The 16311-nt window shown below is 39.3% G+C and overlaps 1 protein-coding gene across 5 annotated transcripts in view; it reads left to right on the forward strand.

The window, feature by feature from the left end:
• The window catches only part of c5orf22.L (chromosome 5 open reading frame 22 L homeolog), a 77973-nt gene that overhangs the window by 19730 nt on the left and 41932 nt on the right, over positions 1-16311 (forward strand). For 4 of the 5 annotated variants that reach the window (XM_041565322.1, XM_018266349.2, NM_001089649.1 and 1 more), the window contains exons 2-3: positions 1612-1730; positions 14961-15106. In XM_041565322.1, coding sequence (XP_041421256.1) covers positions 1656-1730; positions 14961-15106 — 221 coding nt within the window. In that variant the 5' untranslated portion in view covers positions 1612-1655. Of the gene's footprint in view, positions 1-1611; positions 1747-14960; positions 15107-16311 lie in introns of those variants that run through there. The other variant, XM_018266351.2, reaches the window with a different exon arrangement.

Raw genomic sequence — 16311 nt, forward strand, 5'->3', positions numbered from 1 at the left:
TTGTGAAATAAAGAGGTTTAAAATACTAACCAGATGTATATTTTACCATAGGTCTGCCTGTAAATTGTTAATTCCAATTAGTCTGCACCAATCACTTATTGCTTTAGGTTGTGTATGTGACAGAGAGACCTTGCACATGCCCCCACCCCCATAGTGTAACATTAACGGTGCAATGCTTAACCCTAGTTATGAACAGTAAATATTGTATAGCAAAGTAAAATTAACTCCTTTGCTTGTATCCTTTCAGTACTTGAAGAAAAAGTTACTTTAACACATGCACTGATTTTACATTTTCCCGGATTTTACATAGTTTTTACCCGGTCCCCTGATTGAAAAACGTAAATGGGGGTTCTATTGTATTTGCAAAAACAATTGATACTGAAAGCAGCATTTGCTGAACTCCTGGTTGTTCTTTTTTAAACAATATTGCAAAAGTCTTAGTTCCCCAGCAAAGACATTCTGAGAATAGAAAGGGACAGACAAACACTGATTTCAATAGGGAAATATGTACACCAAAGCAACTATGCAAATAATTTTAAAAACAGAAAATTTATAATGAATGTATGCTGCAAAGTTGCTTAGAATTACATTTTCTTTTGTTAGGCAAAAAAGAAAAAAAAAAATTGGGTTGACATGGCCCTTAATGTTTACATGTTTTTTAGACATGAGGTATGGAGATCCAAATTACAGAAGCCCTTATCCAGAAATCTCTAGGTTCCAAGCATTTTTAAAGAATATATCCTATAATACCTTTATATGGAAATCAGGGCCGGAACTAAGGGTATGTGCCTTTCCTGGGTGCAATCATTGGGCTGCTATTTTGACTGCTGCTGGCACAGGTACAGATTTGGGGGCAATGTTTTGGCTTCTTTTAGCACAGGTTCATATTTGGGGGGCAATATTTTGGCTGCTGCTGGCACAGGCACAAATTTGGGGGCAACATTTTGTCTGCTGTTGGCACAGATTTGGGGGGTAATGTTTAGGCTATTGCTGTCAATTTAAGGGCAATATTGTGGCTGCTGCTGGCACAGGTACAGATTTGGGGCAATATAATGTTTTTTTATTTTTGCACTTTTCTTATAGGAGTTGTGTTCATTCATTTGTTAGGTTTCTTTATTAAAAAAAAATGTAATGGTTAGGTGGGAATGGTAATGGGGAGGGGGAGGGGGCGCTGATTGAAGCCCTTGCCAGAAATATACTATAATATTTGTTGAACCTCAAATACTTCTATTGAAATCAATGGGAATTGCCTTTGATAATTTCAAGTGACTATTTTTTCCCCAGATTATTTAAATAATCACGATTTTCAGACTAGAAATGCATAGAACAACTTTCATATATAATTGTGGGTTGATAGGTAGACCGAGGCATTTAGACTACCACAGTTGTTTTTTTTTTATAAAGCTCCCCTGTAGCATAGGCCTAATGGAGGAGTAAGGTAAGTCATTAGTTAAATGAATAGGAATTGTGCCTAGTGTTCATAGTACTCAAATCTGTATACTGCCTTTCTGACACAAAATCTAAGTAAAGGATTGCTGAAAATACTGTGTTGTTTTCTGTAGCATAGCTTGTCTCTAATAATGTTTTTCCTACCTAATCCTTCTGTTTCAGTGCCTGATTTGGTTTCAATATTTCTGTACTCCTCAAGTGTCATAATGAGCAGTGAACAAACTCAACACCTACGAAAATACAGCAGTCTACCAGTCTGGGTGGTAGAGGATCACCATGATGTACGTACAATAGCAGGTACAGGAAATGTATGAGGAGGACAATGTGGCTGTTTGGGGTGCGATTTAAAGTATGCATTGGACAAAATGGCGTGTTACATACCCACAAAAGGTGCTGGGTGCTTGCATTCTGTTTATCCTTAAGGTCCTAGAGCAAGGTATACATGTGACACAAAAAAATTATATAATATAGTGCAAAATAAATGTACATTTTATTTCATTGTTGTAATTTGGCTAATTTGTTAGGTTTCTTGTTTTATCCACCACAATAAACTATATATATATATATATATATATATATATATATTTATATATATATATATATTTATATATATATTGTATATTACTCATGCAATAAAACGCTGCATGTATTATTAGCCTTGGTATTGAAAGGGACAAATGTAAACCAAAACAATTTAATGTAAATTTCCTCAATGTTTTTTTGCAATATACATTTTTTTTGTGGTAATAGCAGCTGTACACTGTTAAAGGGGTGTTTCTCCTTTAAGTTAATGTTTAGTATGTTGTAGAATGGCCAGTTCTAACCAACTTTTTAATTGATCTTCATTATTAATTTGTTAAAGTTTTTGAATTATTTTCCGTCTTCTTCTGACTCTTTCAAGCTTAAATGTGGGTCACTGACCCCATCTAAAAACAAATGCGCTGTAAGGCTACACATTTATTCTTATTGTTGCTTTTTTATTACTCATCTTTCTATTCAGGGCCTATCCTTTTCATATTCCTGTCTCTTATTCAAATAAATGCATGGTCACTATGGCAGTTTTTGATCATAGCAACCAGATTACTGAAATTGCAAACTGAAGAGCTGCTAAATAAAAAGCCAAATAACTCAAAAACCACAAATTATAAAAAATTAAAACCAACTGCAAATTGTCTCAGAATATTACACTCAGTGCCCATACTCCTTTACTTTACTATCATGAATCTTTAACAGTAACACCCCTTTTTGTTACTGATGCTGAGGGTTTCTACTGATCCTTCTCTGCTCGTTCTATTTATGAAGTTTTCTGTGTATCTAATGTACAATATCTGGAAATATTTTTTTACAAGCTTTTTTTATTGCTTTTAACGAAAATACCAAAACCTAAAATACCCTTACAAAAGAAAATGTAAAACAAAACTAGGTGAGTAATCGATGCACAGTGCCATTATCCATTGGATATGTTAAGTCTGCAGTATAGTCTTTAACATAAAGCAATCATACATTGTAGAGGTACACACAATGAAGTTGTATTCTCAAGAGGCAATATCATCCAGACCCAGAGCGTCTAGCCAGCATTTCCATACCAGATAATTTTTTTTGGTGTACCCCTGTGAATATACACCAGGCGAGCCTGTGTGACGTGCTCCCGCATAAGTTTCTTCCACATACCAACAGTAGGCTGATCCCCTGAAAGCCATTTAAATGCTATGCAGTTATGTGCCTTGAACAGTGATTCCCTAATAGACGTTAAAGGACCAGCAACATCAAAAAAAATTTGTTTGAATACAACAAAAAAAAAACACCAAGACAAATAAAAATTTCAAATTGCAAAGCCTTTATTAAGAAGTAACTTACCGAAACTCCACTTCCTTTCTTCTTCAGGAACGGCAATATGGTGACCATCCATAGTGCGGTGCTGGATTTGTCCTCCCTGGCTAGCTCCCATAGTCTACTGACAGCAGGAAGACGGTGCTGGAAAGCGGCCCGGCTGGATGAAGAGCTGAAGTGCCCTCATAACATGGTCTCTCCCTCCCCGGCCTCTGGGTGCTTCACATGCAGGCGGCTGTTGTCGATGGCAGGGACCGGGAGCTGAAGCCGGAGCGACGAAGGCGAAAGGAGGGGACAGAGGAGTGGTGATAAACCTGAGGAGGAGGGGAGCCCCAGTGATGAGTGATTTGAGTGGAACCAAAAGGGGGAATCGGTACAATCCCAGCGGCCTCTCTCCAGAGCGGGACTAAGGAGGCTTCTGAGCAGCGGCGGGATGCAGATTAGAATCCGTGCATGAGAATGGCCGAGTGCTGCTGCCTGTGAAAAAAGTGTGCGGCTGTCGGTGTGCGCTCACTCTTGCGCCTCACATAGACACCGCCCGACACCAGCCGCACACCGCTTCTTGTATCCAAGGGATGTAACTCTCTAGCAGAGCGCTACTTAGAATGCTATGTTTGGCTGCAAAAAACCTGACTTTCCATATTGCCGCCCGCATTCTGCTGGATCCATTCTTGAGTGCTCCGGCTTCAGCTCCCGGTTACTGCCACCGACAACTGCCGCCTGCATGTGACGCACACAGGGGCCCGGGAGGGAGAGACCATGTTACATCCCTTGGATACAAGAAGCGGTGTGCAGCTGGTGTCGGGCCGGTATCTATGTGAGTCGCAAGAGTGAGCGCACACACAGACAGCCGCACGCTTTTTTCACAGGCAGCAGCACTTGGCCATTCTCATGCACGGATTGTAATCTGCATCCCGCCGCTGCTCGGAAGCCTCCTTAGTCGCGCTCTGGAGAGAGGCCGCTGGGATTGTACCGATTCCCCCTTTTGGTTCCACTCAAATCCCTCATCACTGGGGCTCCCCTCCTCCTCAGGTTTATCACCACTCCTCTGTCCCCTCCTTTCGCCTTCGTCGCTCTGGCATCAGCTCCCGGTCCCTGCCACCGACAACTGCCGCCTGCATGTGAAGCACCCAGGGGCCGGGGAGGGAGAGACCATGTTATGAGGGCACTTCAGCTCTTTATCCAGCCGGGCCGCTTTCCAGCACCGTCTTCCTGCTGTCAGTAGACTATGGGAGCTAGCCAGGGAGGACAAATCCAGCACCGCACTATGGATGGTCGCCATATCACCGTTTCTGAAGAGGACAGGAAGTGGAGTTTCGGTAAGTTATTTCTTAATAAAGGCTTTGCAATTTGAAATTTTAATTTGTCTTGGTGTTTTTTTTCTTTGTATTCTTACGATTTTTTTTTTGATACTGGTCCTTTAAGCTATAGTGTGATTTGGTAAGTTTTTTGGTAATACAGAGTACGCATGTCTTGGGAGATGCAGGGACTTTTATTGTGGTAACCCCAGTAAGTACTTCACACACCTACATCCAGAATAGGACAATTGTGGCACAACTCCACAGATGACTGACATTTAGGACAACGGTCATTTGGCCTATTTTTGCTATGTCCATGCAATCCTCTCATCAGCCCTGACAGTAATGGCTAGTACTTCTTTAGCCAGGGCAAATAGTGCTGGAAACAGGGGGCAGCCCTGCCTAGTGCCCCTCTCAAGTGAAGGACTCAGAGACCAAGGTATTTGCTTTAGCTAGTGGGCAGATTTATAACAGTTGCACCCAACATATGAACTTATCCCCAAAGCCAACTCTAGCAACATCTTCCCACAAAAAAAAAAAACAATTCACTGGAGTCAAATGCTTTAGCAGTGTCTAATGACAGAATGACCCTCTTACCAGCGTTAGTATGCGGTATTTGTAGATTTGCAAAAAGTCAACTGATATTTATAGTAGTTGCCCTTCCGGGCATAAACCCTGTTTGGTCGCTATGGATCAGTTTGAGAATGACCTTTGAAACTTTCAATAGTATTGTAATACAGGTATGGGACCCAGAAACCCGTTATCCAGAAAGTTGCAAATTACAGCAAGGCCATCTCCCATAGACTCCATTATAATACATTAATCCAAATTTTTAAAAATCATTTCCTTTTTCTCTGTAGTAATAAAACCGTACCATGTACATGATCCACACTAAGATATAATTAATCCTTATTGGAAGCAAAACCAGCCCTTTGGGTTTATTTAATGTTTAAATGATTTTCTAGTGGACTTAAGGCATGAAGATCCAAATCACGGAAAGATCCGGTATCCAGAAAACCCCAGGTCTTGAGCATTCTGGATAATAAATCCCATACCTGTATCGCAATTTAACAATATATGGTCCGGTAAGCAAATGTTAGGTCCTTCCTCTTCTTGGGAATCCGTGCAATAAGAGCCTCTGTCAAAGATGGGTGTAGGGCCTTAGCAGATAATGTCTGATCATAACAGGTTTTTAGCCTAGGGACCATATCTTTCTTATAGCACTTATAATAGGGATCCCAGTACTTATAATAGGGAGTATGTAACTCTAGACCTACAGACATGCGAGAAGTAACTTGGGAAGACAGTATTAATCCCTTGCATAATGTATCCGACACCATCATGCCATCTGGGGTGCAAATATTAAGAATCGCAGTGGACAGAGCGATCTCTTTTTACAGAATTGCCAATACATGTCCAGTTCTGTCCCAAGCTATACTATCTTATGTTTGTAGTATAAAATGTTTTTGTGTGTTGCCGTTAAAAAATCCAGATATTTCTGGGACTTAAGAAGCCAAGCTGTTTTATTTTTTGGGGTAGGTTGTAGTGTAAAATGTGTTTCTGCTTCTGCCAAGCTTCCTTCAAGTTAAATTCCTTTCTTCTCCCTTTTCTTTTTCCTACTGTTCAATCTGAATTTAATAAGTACTCTGACATAGGCGTCCCATTCACTGGACTCAGAGAATATATGTTTATTATAAGACCAATATCCATTGAGAGCAGAGTATTTACTTCAAGGAGTTTCAACCAGTAAGATTGTATCCTCCATGGTTTATTAGAGTAAGATTTTTGTAGAGAAATCCGGGGACTGGATAAAGTAGTTGGTACACGCTGTGCGCCACAGCAAGAATTTTTAGACCACACCCACTTTTAAAGCCACACACCACACCCCCACACACCACACCCCCACACACCACTCCCATTTTCCTGTACATGCCCCGTAAATACTTGCATGCTTCAGCACAAAAAATAAAAATGTCTTACCTGTCACCGGGTCACCCATAATAGGTCTGTAAGTTTCAGAATGGCTAAGACACATTAATTGAAAATTGGAAAAGAAGTCAGCTGGGCTACATCAATATACAGGTATATGAAATAACAGTCCATTCAAGTAATGCCTTTTCAGGTGTTTATTAACTCACTTTTGGTAGCAGCATTTGCAACTGTAACACTTAAAGCATGGAAAATCCGGGCCTTTGTCATTTGTCTTCATACAAACAATTCACATTACAATTTAAATACACATGTTTTGCTGCTCCTGCCTGCCCTGGCATAGCCCTGGTAACCTGGATACAATTTCAAATTCTTAAAGAACTGAAGTTACTTAGAAAACAGTTAAATTACAGTTTAAAATTTAAACTGTATTTAAACTGTTTTCTGGAACCTGGACACAAGTTCAAATTCTTAAAGAACTGAAGTTACTTAGAAAACAGTTCAAATACAGTTTAAAATGTAAACTGTAATACAGTTTAAAATTTAAACTGCAGTTTAAATACAATTTAAATACACATGTCTTGCTGCTGCCTGGGCACAGCCCTGGAACCTGGACGCAAGTTCAAATTCTTAAAGAACTGAAGTTACTCAGAAAACAGTTTAAATACACATGTCTTGCTGCTGCCTGGGCATTGCCCTGGAACCTGGACACAAGTTCCAATTCTTAAAGAACTGAAGTTACTTAGAAAACAGTTTAAATACACATGTCTTGCTGCTGCCTGGGCATAGCTCTGGAACCTGGACACAAGTTCAAATTCTTAAAGAACTGAAGTTACTTAGAAAACAGTTAAATTACAGTTTAAAATTTAAACTGTATTTAAACTGTTTTCTGGAACCTGGACACAAGTTCAAATTCTTAAAGAACTGAAGTTACTTAGAAAACAGTTCAAATACAGTTTAAAATGTAAACTGTAATACAGTTTAAAATTTAAACTGTATTTAAACTGTTTTCTAAGTAACCAGTTCTTTAAGAATTTGAACTTGTGTCCAGGTTCCAGGGCTATGCCCATGCAGCAGCAAGACATGTGTATTTAAACTTTAAATACACATGTTTTGCTGCTGCCTGGGCTTAGCCCTGGCCTGGAACCTGGATACAACTTTACAGTTCAAATGCTTAACGAACTGAAGATACTTGGAAAATAGTGTAAATGCACCTGGGCATGGCCCTGGGTTGAAACCTGTCTTCAAGAAGATGGCCCTGCTGCTTGTACATTTCCCTGGAACCTGGTTACACAGTTCAAATGCAAAGATAATTAGAATTCGAAAACCGTTTAAATACTGCTGCTGCTGACATTTGAGTTAGGCCAAACAAGTCCTAATACCTAACACTTATATTTCTCAGAACAGTGTATCTTTTCTACTTGCTAATTCAGCAGCAAATTCCTGGCATGTCATTGGAAAGTTTACCAATACTGTAAGCATAGAATTAACAGACTGTACACTTAAACGTGATCGATTGGAGGTCCACATCATGTTCATAGCAGAAAAAACTCTCTCCACAGGAGCATTGCTAAAGACAAGGAACCATCTTTTCTTTAAAATGGGAATTCATCTCTCACAAATTGACAGATAATCAGATTTCCATTCCTGCAATTTTGTATCCATTGTAAAACATTTTAAACAGCTAATTTCATCAAACAAGTCATCCTCCTTTATATCTAATAGATCTGACTTACTCTTAAAAAACTGAACAGCCTCCTCAAATGACTGCCTATCAGGTACATTTTTTATTAAAACACACTCAGTTTTATCAATGTGATCAAAATGAGCACACCAAGCATTCAAGTAATCTAAGCCTGTATTGTTAGTCATTAGAAACATGAAGGTAGTCCGCTTTGTTATACAAGCCATCTTCTTCAAGACAAGTCAGTGTGGCTTTTACCATAGATGGGATAAAATTCTCATCTCTTCGTGCAGTCATCCTTTGAACTAATTCACTTACAATCAATGAAGACTCAACAGCAGTTCCTTCTTGTGTTTCAACTTTCTTAATTGAATCATGAAAAAGAGGTAGGGTTGCATTAGAAAACTGTAGCCAAAGCTCAGTGCAAGGATCAGAGAACCATCTCTTTTAAGACATTGGACATTTGTCTTCAGATAAGAAAAATTATTTTAATGCTGGGTGAAGGTCAAGAATTCTTCTTAAGGCTGATCACAAAGATAACCACCTGACGTTGCTAGAGCTAAGAACTTTCTGCCACTCTTGCCCAAAAAAAATCACAAAATTCTTTGAGGCGTTCAACGCTAACTGTGAAGATATGAAAATATCCAAAAATCTTTGAAACTACACCATGAATATCTAAAGGGATCATACCAAAACTGGTGTGTGCAGAGTTATGCACAATGTGTGCCACACAGCCTAACGCCACAACATTTCTGTTAACAGATCCTCTAACTTTAGTAATAACGTTATTGCCCCTTTTTCTTTTCAATCCACCAAAATTACTGTTAGTGTTATCAGCAGATAGTGTATCTGCACTTGACGACTACCCTGTGACTCATTACCAACAAGGACATATCTCAACAGTATAGGAAAAAGTTTTATATGGCTATGGTTTTAAGCATCAATCAGTAATGCAACAAAGGAAGTTTTCTCTAAATCTTGAGTAACCATTTCAGTTGCCCACCTAGTCATCACATTAGTTACAATTAGTTCACATTTTGTTCTAGAACAACTAAATTTGCTCTCATAGAATTTCTTAATTAAATGTGAAGAACAATCCATTGACCTAAAACTATGATGATGCTTTATTGTATGGAATGCATATGTTCCTTCTTGAAGTGCCAAGCGTAACTCACTTTTATCAGGTAACAATTTTTTATAAAATGTGTTCACTTTTGAAGTACGAGCTTGGGACAGCTGTGCCCTTTTATATTTTTTAGAAGTTATAAGGTCTGTTACAGACGCTCGCCCACCACTTGCAATAGTAAAAGATATCTTACACATTGAACAGAAAGCAGAGTTTTCATTTTCTCCTGGCCTGAGAAATGGAAATTATTTTTAAATAGTCAGTCAATACACACTTGCGCTTTCTTAGTTGTTTTGACATCCTGTTGGTCTTCCAAGAACTTAGCTGTAAAAAATCCTACAACAAAGAAAAAGCTTGTTAGAATCAAACACATTGCTGAATTTGCAACCACTCTCCTTTTAGTTATTTACCTATTTCCAGGCTTCGTATCCTGTGTAAGATGATACTTGTGAGAATGGATGACTTGAAGAAGAAATCCGACTTGACTAGCAGAAGAAATTCGACTTGACTTGAAGAAGAAATCCAGCAAAAATATCCTGTAAATAAAGAGACAAATTAGTACAACATCAGCAACACTCTGGAAGGTCAGACTCTTAACACTACATTTTAGAGACTTACCTGTTTATCCTGGCTTGTAAATATTCAACATGACAATTGTGAGATGGAAGGATGACCGGCTTGGAATGCTTGAAGGAGTCTGACTTTGCTGGATTTCTTCACTGTTGGATTTCTTCAAAGTCAGACTCCTTCAAGCATTCAAGCCTGGCCATCCTTTCTTCTTGCCATATTGGATATTTACAAGCCAGGATAAACAGGTAAGTCTCTAAAAAGTAGTGTTAGGAGTCTGAGCTGCCAGAGTGTTGCTGATGTAGTAATAATATGTCTCTTTATTTACAGGATATCTTTGCTGGATTTCTTCACTGTTGGATTTCTTCAAAGTCAGACTCCTTCAAGCATTCCAAGCCGGTCATCCTTCCATCTCACAATTGTCATGTTGAATATTTACAAGCCAGGATAAACAGGTAAGTCTCTAAAATGTAGTGTTAAGAGTCTGACCTTCCAGAGTGTTGCTGATGTTGTACTAATGTGTCTCTTTATTTACAGGATATCTTTGCTGGATTTCTTCACTGTTGGATTTCTTCAAAGATATCCTGTAAATAAAGAGACACATTAGTACTACATCAGCAACACTCTGGCAGCTCAGACTCCTAACACTACTTTTTAGAGACTTACCTGTTTATCCTGGCTTGTAAATATCCAATATGGCAAGAAGAAAGGATGGCCAGGCTTGAATGCTTGAAGGAGTCTGACTTTGAAGAAATTCAGCAAAGATATCTTGGAAATATTTTCATGCTTTAATAATTATACACCATAGTGTATTAAATATTTGGATGTACACTTTTAAATGCATATCTTATATTTCATTAAATTGTTGTCATATGTATTCCCCTTAGGTAATCATATTAACCTTTATATATACACACCTGTTCCTTTAACTCCAACGCACTGCAGCAGCTCTATATACACACAGGTGTAGATCACTGGCTCTTTTAAAGGGGTTGTTCCCCTTTATATGAACTGTTAGTATGATGTGGAGAGGGATATTCTGAGACAATTTGCAATTGGTTTTAATTTTTTTATTATTTGTGGTTTTTGTGTTATTTAGCTTTTGATGCAGCAGCTCTCCAGTTTGCAATTTCAGCTATCTGGTTGCTAGGTAGGGTCCAAATTACCTTAGCAACCATAAATTGTTTTGAATAAGAGACTGGATGGAATATGATGAATAGGAAAGGCCTGAAAAGATGAGTAATAATAAGTAGCAATAACAATACATTTGTAGCCTTACAGACAGAACATTTGCTTTTTAGGTGGGGTCAGTGACCCCGTTTGAAAGCTGGAAAGTCAAATAAAAAACTATATATAAAAAAAATGAAGAGGAATTATTGAAAATTTTCTTTGAATTAGCCACTGTACCAACCGTCCCAACAACTAACACAGTGTCACAGAGCCAAGAAGACAGACCCTCCCAGCCCCATAGCGTGACATGTTAATTATTACAGCCAAAAAGTGACTCATCATCCCCCTGAACCTGGGCCAGGGCCCGAACCGACCACACCCATCCCAGAGACCCAGCCAGCCAACTACACAGCAGCCGCCCGCCCCCTGTGGGTCTTCCTAGTCCCACACTCCCAAGAAGAGCCAAGGCGCAGCGGGGCAGGCACTGCTGGCAGCTTCAAGTTCCGCCCTGGGCCCAAGCCAACACTAGTACAAGTACAGTGTTAGTACTACAGCAGAGCAGAACCGTTTTCAACACAAGTTTTACAAACTACTGCGCCATGTAGATTTAGATAAAAATAAGGCAGAAGCAGTATTTAACACAAGGGCTCGACTGCAGTACGTATTACTTATTTAATTTGCAGTCCACTAGTGTGAGAGTCGTCTGACACTGACGTGGTGACACCGTGACTGGTGGTCGGAAAATGGAGTCGGACTTGTGGACAGTAACCGTTATGCACCTGCCTCCCTGGACCTGGCCTGGGCCTTGCTGCTGCTGCCTGAGCTGCTCTGCTGCTGTATGGGCCGGGCTGCCTGCACCGAGTCCTCCTGACACTCCTCTCCGGTCTCATTCAAATGCGCAACTGCGCACGTTTGGGGACAGGACAGCTTTATATAATATTCGGAGGCCAGCCTCTATTCAACTTAGCTTGGCGCCAAAATTTAACTGTCACGAAAACGGGACTCTCAACCACACATAACTCTTGGGTTTGGCTGTAAGGGGTTACACTCAGTCTCTCAATCACCTTACGCACAGGTTAGACTAACCTCAGACACCCCAAAACACACCAACACCCACAAAATTAATTCGCTGCCACCATCTATCATTAACTGGCGATAGAAACCTAATGTGACTATTCCCCTGCCCTCTATAACAGGTAATAAATCACACCACAGAAATGCATCAAACACTCTCTCCTATGGTATTTAGTCAGGGTAAGATCCTTCTAGTTCAACAAGCACCCCAGAAGCCAAAGGGTTAATTTATATTCAAACACACTTTTCTGCTAGCCGTACTAGTTATTAAACATATAAATAGGCAACTTTCCCTTTCCACACATACAGTTAATACACTTGGGCACAAGCATTTATCTGGGCTATGAGTTTGTTAGAGCACAAAGACAAAACGTATTAAAATGTATTATATTTAATATTAAAAGTAACAGCGCATGTATATAAAAGAATATATTACAAAGAAGACATACAATTGCAAATACAGTAAATAAAATAAAAGGGAGTAAAACACAAAGAAAGCCCTACTTTACCAAGTTTAGAATTTACGTCCTCTGAGGCAAGAGTTAGGAAACAATGGGCATACAATCCACGGGTATGGAGCCTCCTTGTACGACCTTGGGTACTGGGTCTATCACCATTTTATTGCCTGCTGGGACATTCCCCTCATTACCTTATGCATGAGGTAGGAGCGCCCAGGAACTTGTCATTTATGACCCCCTGTAGGGGGTTGTTATTTTCAGGCAAGATTTCCCAATATAATATCGGTACTGGCCAGTACCCCATATTATAATAAAAAAAATGGGCAGGCTGTGATCCATGTGTGGGCAATCAGAACGGTACCAAACACTAATGTGGTCCCATTTTCCAGTCCCCCAGGAACCATCCCTCCTAACTGATGGGTATAGGCTGGCCCTGTTTGGTATCATTAGGAAGCATGTGACCTCATAACCAATGTGTAAATTATGAGGATATGAATCCTATGACACAGGAGATATGGATCCTTTCCTATAATCCATATTTTTCTACTAACTATCCCCCCTGCTGCTCTAGGTCCGCAGCTCTGTTCTTTGATCAACCGATCAAAGAACGGACTGGCCCATCTTCCTTGCCCAAATTGTGTGACTCCAAACTGTCTCCGAAGGCAGATATGGATGTCACCTTTCCATAGCCCCCCTGGTGAGATATGCAATCAAGGGTCTCTGCGAGCCTGAGACTAAATGTTTCCCGTGTTAACTGTTATTATGCCAGAGCAACGCTGCCCTGGCATGACATTAACCAATAGAATCAGGAACAACAAGTTGAAGGATGTTATTGTGTGGCCAACCAGGGTTCCTATTTTACGGGGATGTTGCTAGGCATACATGGGGACCTTTAAACTTAATGGCGAATTACAGGGACAGTTCACGGGGCAGTTTGCTATGGGGCACAGGGTCTGGAAACGGGGACGAATGGTAAGCTTATATTAGAGTGAGAGTGGCAAGTGATCTGGCACCCCCTGGGGTAAAAGCTGCACATTTTGCATGAATGGGTGTAAATATGGGGAAAGTAGAGCTAGATCAATCCTAGTCATGGAACCATATGTTGCTGTATAACAATTGTATTGTTTCAGAGTACGGTATTTAGCCCACAGGCATCTACCAAGTCAAATATTGTTGAAAGTCGTGAAACGGCCCGGCTACTGGTTGGGTGTTGGGGTAAACATATGTAATTCTACATCCTGTACACAGTTGAATTCTCCCTTACAAATTATTGTCAAATAAGGAAACATGGATATCTGGGAGTGAGTGGTGAGCAAGCTAGCATAAATGGTGAAGGGATATACACCTCTATTATCAAAACTGCCTTTCGTCAATTCTAGCATAGCCATATAAAAATTTACCTTTGGGGTCAATTTTGATCTGTATGGACCAGTATGGAGACAGCTCTAGCATAGTTTGAATAACAGGCATGGAACAAGGCACTAAGCCATGGTTTAATCATATGTCAAGAGTGTCTCTTGTAATATGATCATATCATGAGGATGTTTGTTTAAAAAGTTAGAAATTAAGCAGGGCTGTGGAGTCGGTACATAAATCCTTTGACTCCTCATTTTATGGTACCTCCGACTCCAACTCCGACTCTTTTTAAAGAAACCGTAGCACCAAAAACAGAAAATGTATCAAAGTAATCAAAGTATAATGTACTGTTGCTTTGCACAGGTAAAACTAGTGTGTTTGCTTCAGAAAGACTAATATAGTTTATATAAATAAGATGCTGTGTAGCCATGGGGGCAGCTGGAGAAAAGGCACAAGTTAAATAGCAACAGTAAAACTTGAGGTGCGCATCTCTGGATACTGAATGTGTTTCGACATCAGCTTGCCAATTCACACTGCATAAGTAAACTGCTTGCAAGACTTTTTATTACTTTTTTTCTTTATCCTTTAGTTGTTATCATTTAATAAGTTTCCCATCACCATGTGTTCTCAGTTTTACCCACTGCATCGCTTACTAAACAGACAAGAACCTAAAATGTTTTGCCTACTGTTCACAGTTAAAAAGAGAAATAAATCATTACTTTTGCCTCCTGCTGCCAATCCCTTTCTAACAAACTAAAACATAGCTGTCTATTCTATTTAATAGCACCACTGTTTAGATTGCTACCTTTAGAGTTATTCATAGTTTTACCCTCCAACCCCACTGAGTTAATCTTGTGGAAGCGTTAATGATTGTCCTTTGCTAGAAACCCTCCCAATGAATATCATACAGGGAGCAGTGATTTTACAGCAGGAGGTTGTGAAACTAGAGCGGAAACAACAGTAAATGGAATCAGCCAGAAGTAAAAGTGCACTTTTTACATTATGTTTTCTCTCTGCAGGTCCTGCCCTTTATTTATCGCGCTATAGGGTCAAAACACCTGCCTGTCAGCAACATTAGCTTCATTCACCTTGACTCTCATCCAGATCTCTTGATACCAGTGAATATGCCTGCAGATACTGTGTTTGACAAGGAATCCTTGTTTAGGTAATGCATAGAAATTATTTTCTTTAAAAATGTGCCTGTCTTTATCTTGCTATATTTGATAGATCTTGCCAATATACCAGATATAATGTGAGCAAATCGTGCATAAAAATGTTTATATGGTTTTACTAGCTTCCCCTGTTGTAGAGTATTTTTCCTTGAGAAAGCTATTTGAAGTAGAGACAAAAACATAAACAGATAATGACGCCTCACTATGTGGTCTTAATAGTCCTAAAAGAGGTAGATGTTTTAACTTGCTAAACAAAAGCGAACAGCCTAGAAAGTAATTAGCAATTTTATAGGTTTTATATATATGATCAGAAAATTCACAACTGTGCTGTATATTTTTCTTAGAAACCTTATGGTTAAAATATTTGTTTAAAAACTCCATCTAAAATGCCTTTATTATTATTTATTAGCAAAAAGTTAATCTCTTTTCACTTTGCCTAAGAATTGGCAAACCAATGAAAATTAGCAAAACACATTGAATTCAATGGGATTTTTTATTGCTGAAAACACCAATTTCAAAGTTCTCACTCTGTAAGCACACACTGGTTCTCGAACAGCTACAGGTTCAACCTGTTATCCAGAATGCTCGGAACCTGGGGTTTTCCGGATAACGGATATTTCCGTAATTTGGATCTGCTTTCCAGTATACTGGAAAATCATGAAAACATTAAATAAACCCAATATTCTGGCTTTTAAGGACTAATTATTCCTCGGTTTGGATCAAGTACAAGGTACTGTTTCATTACTACAGAGAAAAAATCATTTTGAAAAAAAAATTGGATTATTTAAATGAAATGGAGTCTATGGCATATGGCCTTTCCGTAATAACGGAGCCCATTCCTGTATTGCATAGGAAGTGAGTGTACCAGTCTTCTAAATGGTATGTGGCTGTTGGTGGGTAAGAGTGGTAGATCTCCCCAGTTTGCCCTAAAAGGAGTGCAGAACTAAAAATGCCTTATTGCTGGTAACATAAAAGTTCTTCGAGCATGTAGCCCAATTGACCATTATTATGTTTTATTCATGTGAATTTACTGTGGAAACTCCATTCTGCAGTGGTTTTAGTTAACGTTTAGTTCTGACCTACATCACACTCCATGGCAGCATTTGGACAGTAAGAATTTTATACCATGTATAATTTAAAAAAAATTAATTTCAAGGTAAAACTGATACATTTGGATGTAGGCATTTTGTTGTGAAAT

The sequence above is a fragment of the Xenopus laevis genome, chromosome 6L (assembly GCF_017654675.1).
Source record: "Xenopus laevis strain J_2021 chromosome 6L, Xenopus_laevis_v10.1, whole genome shotgun sequence".
NCBI classification, from domain to species: Eukaryota; Metazoa; Chordata; class Amphibia; order Anura; family Pipidae; genus Xenopus; species Xenopus laevis.